The following is a 14570-nucleotide window of genomic DNA, read 5'->3' on the forward strand; positions in this document are numbered from 1 at the left end:
CCTAAAGGCCAAGTGTGAATGTTCTCTCTGAAGGGATGGTGTTGATTATGTTTATCGCTTTACCTCACTTGAGCCTTGCTTCGTCCAGGCAAGGGTCAAAGGAGGGTTTCCGGTCCACGTGCATGTGAATGCTGCATCCATCCCAATGTCCACTGTCATTGGCTTGGGCCCTGACAGCAATCTGGGGCCAACTGTGGAGAAACAGATAGTAAGAATCAATACTTGTCATATCATATACTTGTCACCTACGCCTCCAGCCTAAAATTGCAACAACTTTGCTTACTATCTGTATTCTTTTTCCTCGGTCTGTCCCCTCTTAAAGTGCTCATGACACCAAAACATGTTAGTCTTGTTATTTCTGCCGTGAAAAATAACATTGAAAGGCATATTTCCTGTGTTAGATGTGTGCTCAAATGTTTCAATATTTATTTTTATTTTTTTTATAATTTCCGTCACTTCCATGGTCGGAGGAGGCGGAGCAAGTGACGTCAATTCCCACACAGAACTCCTGCTTCAGTACAACGCACTTCTCGATTCATTTCTCTTGTTATATATTTATTTATATTATGCCGGCTCGTTTTGTCGAAGGCTTTTGCTGGAACACTTGAGGAGATGGAGCAAGCTTGTTCACATTTCTAAAACACACAATTCGCCTCTTCAGATGTGTCGGCAAACTTTGTGGGACAAATGTTACTGCCCCGCAAAGGAAATAAAAAGTCCAAAACCCACAAGACGTTTAATTGTGGAAAAGCGTGCCAAGATGGCAGTAAGTCAATCTACATTTCTCCTGCTAATATTCTCCATAGTAGCCGCTCTAGTGGTCATGGCGGCTAATGCAGTGCTAATTCCCATCTGGCTTGTTCTGACGTACAAGCGAGGCAGCCAATGTGTTATCTGTTGTAGTGTGCAACAAAAAATCCAAATGGTTGTCTTTGATTGCAGCGTCACTATGAATCTTAGAATAATACGGGTTTTCATATCAAATGGCTTGCTCAACGTTGTTTATAGTCTTCAGCTCTGTGCAACGTGCAAAGAGCAAGCTAATAGCTGTCAGTGGCTATTACCGCCAGTAAAACATGTCATACTCCTCACGAGACATTATTACTAAATGTTATCATTGCTGTGAATGTCATTTTCTTTGCATGCGTTCATGGCTGTGTTTGCAGCTGGTGGCCGGTGTCACCCGTAGTGTTCTAGACGTGAATTGTTAGCAAAACATGGCTCGCTGTCACTCATCTTTCTAGCCAATGTTGCAGTCGATCTGTCAGTTTCAGTACGTAAATACATATTTTTTGACCAGATCTATTCTAGGAATCTTAGAATAATAGTATGGGGGCTAATTCCAGGGATGAATAGGCAGCAATCCAATGGTCTTTTATTTTTGCTGTTTTTGCAAGATGGCGTTGCTACAGAAAACTTGCTGGGGACGTGTCAAAATCACCACGTCATTTCACTCCTATTTCATAGTTGTTTATCTATGACAGCAGTATGACAAACATGTTGTATTAAGTGAGTACTTTCATTCTGTTATTGTTTTTTTCTAACTTTTTCGGCGTCATGTGCACTTTAAACCATAGTTTACCCACACTTCTTAAGAGTTGAACTTACATTGAACATCAACCAGGGTGCTAACATTGGTGCTGCCGACAGAGTTGGACACCTCGCAGGAAACTGGGTCTGTGAAGTAGGAGTAGTCCACCGTCACCTCAAGGCTGTCCCCGTTTGCCTCGGAGATGGGGACGCCTCCTTTAGACCACCTGGGACAGATGAATCATCACATTATACAGTCAGATGATTAGCTCAGGGAAGGTACTTAGCCATGCATGTCAAAGTGGCTATTAGCTCATTCATAGTATGTGTCAATCATAATCAAGCGCTGCCAATCAAGCGGCTCATTCAACCCAATTATTCAAACGCTTGCAGGTTTTGGATGGCAGGCTTGCAACATAGTGATCTTGCAAGAGCGTGAGGGTGTCTACCTGTAGCCAGTGATTTCTGGATTGGCTGAGGCAGTGCATATGAAAAGCACCTTGGCGCCCTCGGCAACTGTCTGAGGCTGCACTGATAAAACGACTGAAGGAGGGTCTGCAAGATGGCAAATAATTGTGATTAAAGTTAACATGCACGGTTTGATTTGTATTGAATGAATGTGGATGAGTGCGCTCCGCACACTGATGGTTGAAGCTTACGTTGGACATTGATAGTGATGGATGTCTGTCTTCCAGCGGGGGCAGCTGGGTTAAGAACCCTGCAGGTGTAGGTGCGGCCGGAGTCGCTGTCCTCCGGGATGATTGGAAGCATACTGACAGCTGCCTCCCTCTTCCCATCCTCCATCAGCGTCTGGAACAATGCAGAGTAGTGGTTGGATCCAGCTGGAAGCCAAAGGTATTGCCTCCATGTGTCGTCCTATTTCTATTTTTATGCGTAAGCCACTAACACTATTTTAATTTAAACTTCTTTGGCACCGGTGGTGAACTATATTAGTATATTTTACGATGCAGCAGAGGGATTTTTTGCTGTTCCTACATTTCTGAGAGTGCTCGCCGTCAGCGCCTTGTTTGTCATCGTCTTTTAAATCTATTTACTGCTCACAGAAATCAATACGCCTAAGTGAGGCAAGGTGTAGATTCTGAGGGTAATGCACGCTGCTCGCTCTTTTCCAAACAAACAAAGAGGAAAACAGTGTAATGGCCGAGGTGCCAATGAGTCTTGTTTTTTTGGGTGGTGACAGTGTGGCAGACGTGTCACATCTTTTTATACCAAAAAAAAAGAAAGAAAAAGCTAGCATGGCATTTTCCCTGGACACCACAATCAATGATGCAACACTTTCTCTTCCTCAGCAAGAAACACAAAAATCGCAATTTTATTAGATCAACTCACACCACGTGCCATGTCAACACCACTCACTTTCTTTTAAATGCATTTCATATCTTCAGGGTTGGCATATTGTTTTGTTTTTCCATGCAGCATTGTTTCTTCCTCATGTGTCCCCCCCCCCCTCCCTCTCCCGTTCACCCTTTCTCCACTGCAAGCGCTCGCCTCCTTAAATGTGGTGTTTAGCGTCGTTTAGCGTGGTCAGGGAGCATGAAAAATGTGACACTTTCCCAGCCGTGCCTGACTCACGCTCCGCCGCACCCCCATTGTGTTTCTGCATTGTTGTGTTGGTGATTCGCTCTCTGCAGAAAGTCTTACTGTATGAAACCCTCATGCCTGTCTGAGCTTTGGCATGCTCCAGTTATGCTGTAGTGTCACTGCATTAGTGGAGGGAGGGGTCGGTGGTGTTGGTGGAGGGGAGTAGGGGGTTAGAGGCGTGAGTGAAAATGGGAGGGGGACTGCAGAGAACGAGTGAACAAACCTTATGAGAAAAGGGGGGTGATTGAAAACCATAGAGAAGAGACAAAGAAAGCGAGTGGGATGTTTTTCAATATCACGTGGGTGTTAGTCATGAAATGGTGGCTACAGATTTGCATGTACCTTAGAGTAAATGGCCGTGTCCATTACTTCTCCATCTCTGTACCAAGTGATCTCAGCGGCAGGTTTGGCGCCGGAGGATCTGCAGGTGAGGTTGTATGGCGTGTGGGCCTTAAGACGCACGACAGGGCCGCCCTCCACTATGGGGTCTGAAGGCGGGACTGTAAAGAAATAACAAATCAATCCATGCAACAAGACACAAAGAAGTCATGCATCTACACAGGTACACCTGCACAATCTGATACAGTCATCCCTCGACTATCGCTGTTAATTGGTTCCAGATCCGACCGCGATAAGTGATTTTCCACGAAATAGGATTTCATATTAATAAATGGCATACTTTCGTAGTTAGAGCATAGAAAACTGTATTATGACCTTCTAAATACAGTTTATACCATTATTAGAGCCCTGTACGAATTAAATAACACCCCTATAGTCACCTTTACGCGCCTATTATTCTTTGTTAACACCACGTTGCACAACTATAATGCTCAGGCTACGGAATCACTGCAGGGACAAAAGACGGCCACCACTTTACAAATAGCAAGTTAACCAGCAAACTAGTTAGCCACCAGATAATTTAATGTCAACTTAAGAAAGGCTTTCAAATGGAGTGGGGAAGAAAGACCAAGTAACAAGCCAAAAATGTACCACTTCCACACAGAATTGGAGGATAACTTTTTTTCACTCTGTCATGTCGAACATACCATGGCTGACTATATGTGTTAAGGCAATGTAATCTAAGGTAACATCTCATCAATGTAACATTCCGGACACCTTGTGACCAGAATACTACATATGACTTGTCTTTTAATATTTTGGACTAATAATACACCATAGTCAACCACGAAACAATTATTTATTAATGCATTCATTTTTGAAAAAAACGCACTGGAGTGAAGAAGTGATGTTCAAACTGTGGTGGTGAGGTATGACTGTACAAGAGCTGTGTCAAAGATAAGCATTTGGGTTGACACTGTCAGACAGCTATTCATTTAAAAGTATGTTTGACATTGTGGTTATAGTTTGCATTTTGTTGCATCATATTGAAGTTGTTTATAACCAGTGTATGTCTACACCACTGCAACCAACAACACTGAATGCCTGTAAGGCAGAATTCATGATCCAGCTCTTATATTAGATCTTATTAGATGTGTACGGGTGCATTGATGTGCACTTTGGTGCGGTTTGCCTAATCTTCGCCTAATCTGTGCTGTAAAGAACATATGCACAGAGTAACGACATGATTGGGCAGCTTTCGTGACATATTACATGACGTAAATGAAATATTCTGACCCAAAACACCCTCTGCTGGGTTATTTTTAGATTTTGCTAGCTTAGATTTCACAAAAAGCTTCTAAAATGTACTTTTAAGGAGGGCCATTGTCACACACAGAGGGAGCGAGCAGAGACGCGACACTTCCAATGCATTTTCTCTGACATATTTGTAATTTCTCCATGTGTCATTTGCACACTGATCCGTGTAGGATTTACATTTGAGCTCAAGTAAACCAAACCGCACCAGAGTTCACATACACTTTGCAAGCGGACCAAGACCCATCACTCAAGCGGTGTCGGTCCACTTGTTTGTTTCGGATGACCAACTGAACAAAGCACACTGACAGAGCAAACACACCAGAGTTGCTTTTTTAATGAACTAAACATGACAAGTGCGAATGCAGCCTAACAAACGAACACGATCTTCTTATGATCACATGCCGCTCATTCCATGAAACAGCTAAATGGTTGTCATCTGTGGAGCAAACAACAATCTCTCCATTCTTTATTTCCTTTCTAGAGACTAGCATTATTGTTGCATTTGCTCCTACTAGGTTTGGACTGAATTGCTTATTTGTTCACTTATTTGCATGGTTTCTCACGCAGCTCTTGTAAGCCAAGCATGATGAGGGCGTCCATCTCCCCGACCAATAAGGAGCGGCGTGAACGTAGGGTATGTGTTGGCCTTTCTCGCTCCCTCCACCGAACCAATTTCACTGTGTGTGTCTGAATTGTCAGAGGTCCTTCCGTTGCCGCCGCGCGGACACTAATGGAATCCGAGTGCTAGGTGATTTTAATTTCCATGCCGATTCCCCTGACTGCACTCCAGACGTTGACTCCTTTCACTGTGCCGGATTGCTTTGGCACGCAGGCAAGTGCACACAAATACACATACACTGGGAAAAAAAGGCCCCTCCTCTCTTTAGCTCTTGATACGCCTATATACAAACATACACCTCAAGATACCCTCCTCCTCATTTAAAAGTCTATGAAAGATTAGCATGGCCCATCAGCCACCAGCCTCAACTGATCAGGCGGAATTTGATGAAGTTACCAACCTTGCTTTCCTTCTTCCACGTGTATGTGGTAAGAATTGTATTTTATTATTTTTTTTTAATGCAGCTTGTGATTTCATTCTCTTTCTCTTTCCATGGCAAACACGTATCATATTGACCCGAGTGTAAAAAGGTATTAGAGAAACATCCAGACACCTAGAAAAAATCTGAAAAAGATCTATCGTCTTATAGTCGTCTGTATGGATTTATACATGCAAACCAAAAGGTGGCGCCAAGTCACTTCTCCCCAAGCGAGTTCAAGCTTTTCTTCCTGTCACTCACACACATCTGTAACCTGGAGAGAGGCTGCTGCAACACAGAGAGCCATTCGAAAAAAGTGCCTGAAAGGTTGTACAGAGGAGTGATCAATGCCGCAAAGTCATTGGTATTGGAACCCCCCCCCCCCCCCCCCCCCACCCCCAACCCCCCCCCCCCACCCCAACAAAAAAAAAACAACGGCCTTGAAAAAGTGGGGTCGTCTTAAACTCCAAAACTCATACTTAGAATTGTCTTATATGCCAATCAATAATGTATGTTAAAACTTACGTCAAATAACTGAAGAATAAATACTTCCATCCATCCATCCATCCATTTTCTATACCGCTTCTCCTCTTTAGCGTAGCGGGGGCATGTAAGCCATGTAAGCTGGAGCCTATCCCAGCTGACTTCAGGCGACAGCCGGGGTACACCCTGGACTGGTCGCCAGCTAATCGCAGGGCAAGAATAAATACTTATTTGGACTAAATTGTCACCCTTTTCATTTTATAATATCAACCACCTTTAATGTATACTGCAGTAGGGATGATAGCAAAGTTTGCCAAATGTTTTCATCTCCAAATCCTACAAAAATACATCATGTATTTCCATAATATTTGCACATACAAGCTAATACAATGCAAAAGGAATTGTTTTAACAAACATCCATCAAAAAGAGTACTTGTTTCTGTCATTACAAGACAACAGTTATTAAATAACACTGTACTACAACATAGTAGTAGTACAGTGAATGAAAGATGAATGCTTATTTGAAATTCATATCAAGTTTGTTCCCCTGCCGGTGTGAGCTCACAGGACACACTTTAATGCCTCTGTAGTGAACATTATCATCATGTTGAGATTGCGGCCTCTAAATTTCTTCCGTTATGAGCGTGTGGGCCAATACTAGATTTATGGGGAGTGACATTCCTTCAAATGCCACCAGATGCCAGCAGTGCTTTGCTCATTCCCACCAGACCTGCCCCCCGATCTCCACCACCCCCACCACCACTACCACCGCACACACAACCTCATCCTCTCCCCTGCAACCCTTGGTGTCTGCATGAAGAAGTGGATCACTCACATCGTGTTAATGTAAAAACTGCCTTGCGGTTGACAAATGTTGTGGCTCACTGTAAAATGTGCTAACTATGCAGACCTTGACTTTCAAGTGACTACGCGAGTCATTTGTGATTGCTTCAATCACATTAGCCCAAGACGTCCACAGTCTTGAGTGTGTTTACTTTTTTTTCTCCCCCGCCTTCCGATCGGAGTCTCTTGGCTGAGCCTTAGTTGAATTATGCCCCCACACATTTCATTTCCATCAAGAAATGATATTTATGACTGAAGGGTTATTGTTGAGTGGTGATAAGACATGATTTTATTAATTGTAAAGCATTTAAAGAGGGGAGTCAATTTGTATACAATGCAATATAGTTTCATTTGTCTGTCTGTCTGTTGTGAGTGGCATAATTATATGTTCTTTTTTTTTATTATACTTGTCTGTTGTTGACGTTTGGACTGTTCCCAAGCCGTGGCAGTCTGAGCTGTGTATCTTACCTTGTACAGTGAGCTTGGCACGGTGGGAGCGCAGGCCCGCCTGTGTCGCCTGACATTCGTACACGGCATCATCTGCCAGCTCTGCCGAATCGATCAGCAAGCTGTGCTCGCCTGATAGCGGGTCGCCCATTAAGGAGTAGCGCGTCCAGCCTGCGTGACGCCAAAACACAGAAGAGTCAGGCACAAACCCAGCAACAATAAAAACGTAATAATACATAACTCTGAATTCAAGAAGATTTGGACAAATGTGGCAAAGCTCTTTAAGTCCTGAATGAAGGCAGGCAGCACCTCAGTAGGATAGAGCCATTGTGTGTGTGGAGCAGCATGAGGCGGCGAATGAAACGCTTGAAGAGGCTGTCCTTGAAGCGCAGACACAATAAAGATGGTGACCGGGGCCCTGGGGCCAAGAGAGTCTCTCTGCCATCAAATGTCAGCATGTGACAAAAGCCGATTGATTATCCACCTTCCTACAAGAACCTTAAAATCTCAACAACAAATTACAGGTCCATCTGTGCAGCAGTCGCCGACCTTTCGCGATTCAATTTTGTAAAACCCAAATGTTTAACAAAGAGAGGCTTGGTTTCTCATGGGATCTGGCATTGATCACGGAAAGACAAGACGGGAAAGAAATGGAGTTGTTGCTACTTTTACATGCACAATTTAGCCCAGCAACTATCCCAACTAGACATTCACTGCGTAAAATCAGTTGTGTATCTCATTCCCTAAGTACGGTTGAACACTTCAATCGTTACCTTTGACTTGCAGTTGCGGGCGATTTATTCCTTACAGTGTGACTTCCAAAAGTATTAACAGTTTAAGGCAATTTCCACCGTTTCCCCCAAGTAGTACTGTTTGGTTCAGTTTAGTATAGTACACATTCTATGTGTTTCCATTGTCAAACGTACAAGATCCCAAAACATCCCACTTCCCAGTCACTATAGTATGGCAGCAGTATGTTGATTGCTAGACTGGTCTGGGTTATGTGTTTGGTGTGTCATGCAGTTTTTACACTTGAGCTGATGTCAACCGAGCCCCAAGTCTAGTCATACTTTTGTTATTTCAAACATTCATAATGGAATTTCCAAAAAGGAACACTCATTATTCACACTCCTACCGTCAGGCAGACGCTACAGGAGTTTGAAGTCCAGGACCACAAGGCTGGCAAACAGCTTTTACCCACAGGCCATCAGGCTCCTCAACGAAGCACTCGCACACGCCGCACGCAACACACGCACACACTCATAGCACTTTATTTATTTATTTATTTGTATTATTTACTTGTATTAATGTCTCTTCTGTTGTTGTTGCTTAATTTATTGGTATATATGTTTATGTGTTTATGTTTCTTATGTTCTTATTCTTTCATTTGTTTTCTTTCTTTTCTTGGGAGAATGAACAGAATAAGATTTTCATTGCATGGTATAACTGCTGTTGTACTATGCACATGACAATAAAACTCTCTTGAATCTTGAATCTTGAATCCATTTTGTTTGGTGCTCACCAGGGTGTGGACAATAGCGTCCATGCTTAGTTCAATTTAACTGAAAGGAAACTGCAAAATCTGAACATGGATGAAGAACGGAATAGGAAGAAGATATCGTTGCTTATAAAATAGAATTAAAAGTCGCTTGTGAGTTTGATAGTTGTGTACTTGTTTCTTCGTTGTTTCTTCGCCAAGTATCAGACTGTCCTGTCGCTGTGATGTAACACTATTTACATAGCATATGCAGCTGTTGCCACCATGCCTTTGCAAACCATGGTGGAAACACAAGCCATATCAGGCTATGTACCATGACTACCGGAACTCTACCACTTGGTGGATACGTGCTATAAATAGACTCTGACCCAGGTGTACAACTAGGCATGGGCCGGTATGAGATTCTGACTATATGACAACCTTGGGCAAAAATATAATGGTTTCACAGTATTATAATTACAGCTCTTAAATGTGTTATTTTGAAATATCTTCATTGAAAGGAAGAGAAAAAACTTTTAATTTTTAAACAATATAACAGAACATGATGGAAGTGGAACATACAGTATGTATGCAAAACTCGTGGGCACACGTCTTGTCACACCGGTGCCGCTTGATGCTCACGAGACAGCTAACTTCACTTACGATGGTTAAGTTGCCCACTTTTGGCAACACAGCTCATGCCCATGGTTTGAGCACGACAAAGCCTAGTTCCAACTGTGAGGAATAGCACAGGACGTGGCAAAGTATTTCCACACAGTGGCCGCGCTGGACCTCCACTTTCTCTCATACCGTAGGACGGTATGACGGACTATTTTAGCCGTTTTGAAACCATGACTTTTTTCATACCGTGGTACCACACCATGCTTATGTACAACTATGACAAACTCGATTCCTGACAAACTAATGTTTTTGCTAGGTACCTTAAACGTTTCGGTCAAACAAATCCAATAATTCGACGCCAAATAGATGCAATGAAAGGACAAGTGATGGGGAAACTTGGTTCCTTTTACTGGTTCTTCTGTTCTTAAGTTCTTATGAGACACTCACTGAAGTAAATTGGGTACTGAGTCTCCCATTGCAGAACAAATTGTGAATCGCATAGGCTATTAACTCGAGTCACCCGTCACAGAACCTTGTGTGAATCGGGTACTCTGTTCACTCGAGTCAACCATGCACATATAGCGAAAGGCTTCTTGAGACGTCATCTGTACTTCTGTGAAGAAGGTGTCGGACGTTTCGCTCCTCCTCCTCATCCTCATTTGCGAAGTTCGCTGACGAAGCTTTTCAGATGAGGAGTGAAACGTCCGACACCTTCTTCACAGAAGTACAGATGACGTCTCAAGAAGCCTTTCCCTCGATGGACAACTCCTGTACGACTGAGAGCCTACACAGACGCATGCACATATACTCGCACATGTGCAACAAGTTCCACTCCCTTCCCCGACTTGTCCCACATTTAATTCCACCCTGGTTTCCTCATTTTATTTCACTGACGGTAACAATTAAGCAGTTAACGGAGTACCCGTGAGGCCCGATTCAGTATTAACTCACAAATTTTGAACGAATCATTCATGATTTTCACAACTCTAATGCAGACTGTGCTCATACCTGGTAGGTCTCTCTCTCCACCCAATGCCAGTCCATCTTTGGTCCACTGTACCATGCCCTGGTAGCCCACAATGACACATGGTAGAGTCACGGACTGCCCAGACACCACCACCTGGTCCTGAGGCTGCTGGGAGAAGTAGGCTGCTCGGGTGGCAACTGCAAGGACAGAAGGAGGGGGAAAAAAAACCTTGTGAATTTGACAAGAATTGACATTTTTAGGGCAAATCATGTAGAAAACCCCACAGAATGTAATGTCATTTCAGTGAGTGGCAGCAGGTGCGTTGCGGTCAGAAAATAAGAGTCTGGGTGAGCCCTCAATAAACTGTCATTTAAAAAAGGATGGGTGAATCTGACTTGTGTGAACATAAAAGTTTTTTCCCTATAAATATCCCTTCCAAGAAGACGAGTCAGCTGCGCCTCATGACTTATTTAACGCTTTCCCAAGACCATATGCTTGTACGCTTACTGGCACGAAAGGAAGCACTTTTGGGTGAAGGGGGGGATCTACCACTCTTTCGCTGTACTTTTAGAAAAAAAAGATGTTAAACAATTAAAATCTCACTGAAGGTCCCGTGGGGCCCGTTTTGTTTGAGGACTTTGAAATTTAGCAGACACCTGCCGCCGTTGTGCTGTTGTGTTTAAGTGCAGTACACACTCTCAATGGATTGTTTGGCTGGCCTTCAGACACACACACACATATGGATGCAGAATGAATTTGGTTTCTAAATATTTGCCACTATGCTAAGGATTGAGCATTCCAAACCATATACAGGCAGGGAAAGATGGCAGCACTCCAGAGGTAACTAATCCGTAGGATGGGGAAGAGAGACAGTTGGTTGGTTATCTAAGTGGGCTCTCTGTGTGAGTATTTAAAAAAAGAAAAACTCATTCTCCTTCTCTCTTTCATTGTTGCTCAATGGAGAATGGAAGGGAAAGGGGACTGGGGGAAGATAAAGAGGGCTCTATTCAGGCAGGGCTAAACCCCCCCCACAGCCTGAACTGCTTCTCTTGGTGGGAGCGCTTAAACAGACAGGGTTACCCCCTCCACACCCCTCCCCTCAAGCATCACCAGTAAAGAAAGCTGCTGAAAGGAGGGCAACATACGGCGACCAGAGACATGCTATTGTCTCCTTGTCCCTCTTTTTTAATAGGCCTCTTCATTCCCAATCAATCCTTCTAAATGCAAGTTTAATAGCTTTTCAATAGCAGCCCCCCCCTCCGAGGAAGGTGGCGGGATATTCTGTTACGCTCTCACCCTTTTTTATGCTTTCCCCCTCTTTCTCGCTGCATTCGCTGTTTGAGTTTGAATGGGGCGGGGGGGTGCTTCAGAGGTTGTTGGCAGTGTTTATTCCGCACTCAATTATCCACTTCATCTCAGGACGGGCTTGTGGACTGAACCCTGTCCCTCACTCTCGCCGCCTCCCACTGCCTCTGCCACCCAGCAGCATAATTAATGCCAACTTTCCACCAAGCGGTTTTGTTTGGTTGTGTTTTTGCACTCCAATTTAGAAAAGTTGCAAAGGGGTACCATGATACTTGGGTGCGTCTCAAATCTGTTTCCAGACCCGGTTGTGATAAGTGAATTCCCATGAAGTAGGATTCTTCATTTATAAATCAAATATTGTCGTAGTTAGAGCATAGAAAATCTGTTTATGACCTTCTAAATACAGTTTTTAACATTATTAGAGCCCTCTAGATATGAAATAACACCCCTATAGTCACCTTTACACTCGTGTTACCCAAATCGTAGACATAATAACAGTAAATTAGACATTTAAGACATTAATAAGACTTATGCTTCTGTGTGTTGCAATCAATGTGTTCCAGACGTGTGGAGGACAGTTAGTGACATTGGGGGTTCAGAGTTGAGTCTTAGCTTGGTGTGGATTACGTCCACAACAATAGCTTCTGCTATTACAATGATTATTATGTTATCATTACTGTGCCTGTTATGAGGTAATTGAACCTGCAATAAAAGCCTGTTGCCCCAGCAATTAAGTCTGGTCATGTCTCACTGAACATTACAGTCAAATTACTGACACCTAGTGACCAGTGTAGAATGCTACATAGCGTCACGTCTTTGAATGCATCTTCTGAATGCCTTATATTGTATTTCTATTTTACTTAATTTAGACATTTTTATTCTTGAAAATGGTTCATTTAGGCAAAAAATATGTAACATTTGCTTAAATATATATTTTTTTACTAATAATAGACTATATATTCCAAAAAACAGCACATTTTATTAATATATTTTTGAAAAAACATGAGAGTGAAGCCGTAAAATTTGAACCACGATGTAGCGAGGGACGACTGTACTACTGTTAGCACGCTTCAGTATGTGTACACAGTATACTTAGGTACGAATCTTGACAGTGTGGTGCTGTCCCAAATTGTTAATTACTGTTGTTTTGCACTTAACATGGCTAAAATGACCCCTCTTTTACAGAAACCCCCCGCAATATAGCCACATCACAGCCATAATAGTAGCTTGAGCATTTATTTGGCTTTGAACCCGGCAAAGGTGGGGTATTTCCACAACACACCAATTCAGCATCTTGGAATCACAAACAAAATTGACCTGAATATAAGATGACCTTGAATATAAGGCAACCCCTCTTTTGAAAGACCCATTTAGGGAAAAAAATGCATTATTCTGAGCTGCTCGGTAGTTTTTGACGACTCTGCTTCATTGATCACTGTTACCTTAAAATTAGCATCATAACTCTGGCTCTATTTGCTAACTTGCTATAATCTTTGACACACAAAAATGTCTTACATTCGAGTCAATACGTTAATGAGATGCCAGACGACATCAGTTGCCGTGCCTGCTGACCTATGTAGAATAGTAACATTTAACATGACAGGATGGGAGAGATGAGCATCGAGTATCAAAATTCACACCCTGTCACACCATTCTGGCTTTTGCAGTTATTGTCCCGAGTTTGATACTGCTTCCAAAGTTCTAAATATTTGTACCTAGGTCCCCCTATTTAAGAAAGGGGCTAATTTAGTGCTCTTGAGCCATGTGAAATGGTACAGTTCCGTTCGCCACAGTACGGTTTGGATGGGTAAACCCTGATCAAGCTTGGATATTTGGGAACCCTTTATAATCTGTACCGTACCGCTTGATAGAAACAAGCCTTTTGGTGCCAACCAGTCAATGCTGCTTTCCATCACAGCCACAGTGGGTGTTCAGCCAGTTCAACCAAGAAGGGAAAAAAAAGTGTAGTCGGTGTGTGCGTGTGTGTGCATCGCTCTTACAAAGGTGTTGAAATAGCCTATTGAGCTGTGGCTCCACAAAGGTACGCTGCATGTGTGCAAATCAAAAGAGGCCAATTTGAGGAGGCCAGTGAGAAGTGAGAAGTCTCTGAGCTCAGGCTATTAGGAGCAGAACAAGGACTAGCATTTTCCTTCAAAAAAAAATACTACTTGTCTGTCTAACATTCTGCATTCATGGGGTAATGAACATTTTCATAATCCACCCCAGGCAGAAAAAAATTGAGATTTTTCTTTTTGTTCTTGCAAGAGAGAAAGGGTAAAAATTGATTGCAATTAAGTATCTTGCCCAGTGTATCTAACTGTTTACAATGGGTAATAATTCCCTTCATTGGTTGATTGTTTAAACGGATTACATGCTGTGAACTGTTTGTCTATACCACACCCACACACAATTTCATATGCTCCCATTTAGCAATTAACACTTCATATGGAGCCATACAAAAATAGAGCGAAGAACATGTGCTGAAGCACACGAGTGATTCACGGCTCTGCGGATCCCTTATTGAAAAGGCTCAACAGAACATCTCAACTGGCTAATGACTCATGCCAGATTCCTTAATTCTTCGTTGCCGAATTAGACAATT

The 14570-nt window shown here is 42.9% G+C and overlaps 1 protein-coding gene across 2 annotated transcripts in view; it reads right to left on the reverse strand.

The window, feature by feature from the left end:
• Positions 1–14570, reverse strand: part of kirrel3l (kirre like nephrin family adhesion molecule 3, like) — a 57344-nt gene that overhangs the window by 9196 nt on the left and 33578 nt on the right. For both annotated transcript variants that reach the window (XM_054780959.1, XM_054780960.1), the window contains exons 2-8: positions 10705–10860; positions 7620–7769; positions 3475–3632; positions 2190–2340; positions 1980–2085; positions 1609–1757; positions 64–191 (exon numbers count right to left, since the gene is read on the reverse strand). In XM_054780959.1, coding sequence (XP_054636934.1) covers positions 64–191; positions 1609–1757; positions 1980–2085; positions 2190–2340; positions 3475–3632; positions 7620–7769; positions 10705–10860 — 998 coding nt within the window. The remainder of the gene's footprint in view (positions 1–63; positions 192–1608; positions 1758–1979; positions 2086–2189; positions 2341–3474; positions 3633–7619; positions 7770–10704; positions 10861–14570) is intronic.

This window comes from Dunckerocampus dactyliophorus, chromosome 7 (assembly GCF_027744805.1).
Source record: "Dunckerocampus dactyliophorus isolate RoL2022-P2 chromosome 7, RoL_Ddac_1.1, whole genome shotgun sequence".
NCBI classification, from domain to species: domain Eukaryota; kingdom Metazoa; phylum Chordata; class Actinopteri; order Syngnathiformes; family Syngnathidae; genus Dunckerocampus; species Dunckerocampus dactyliophorus.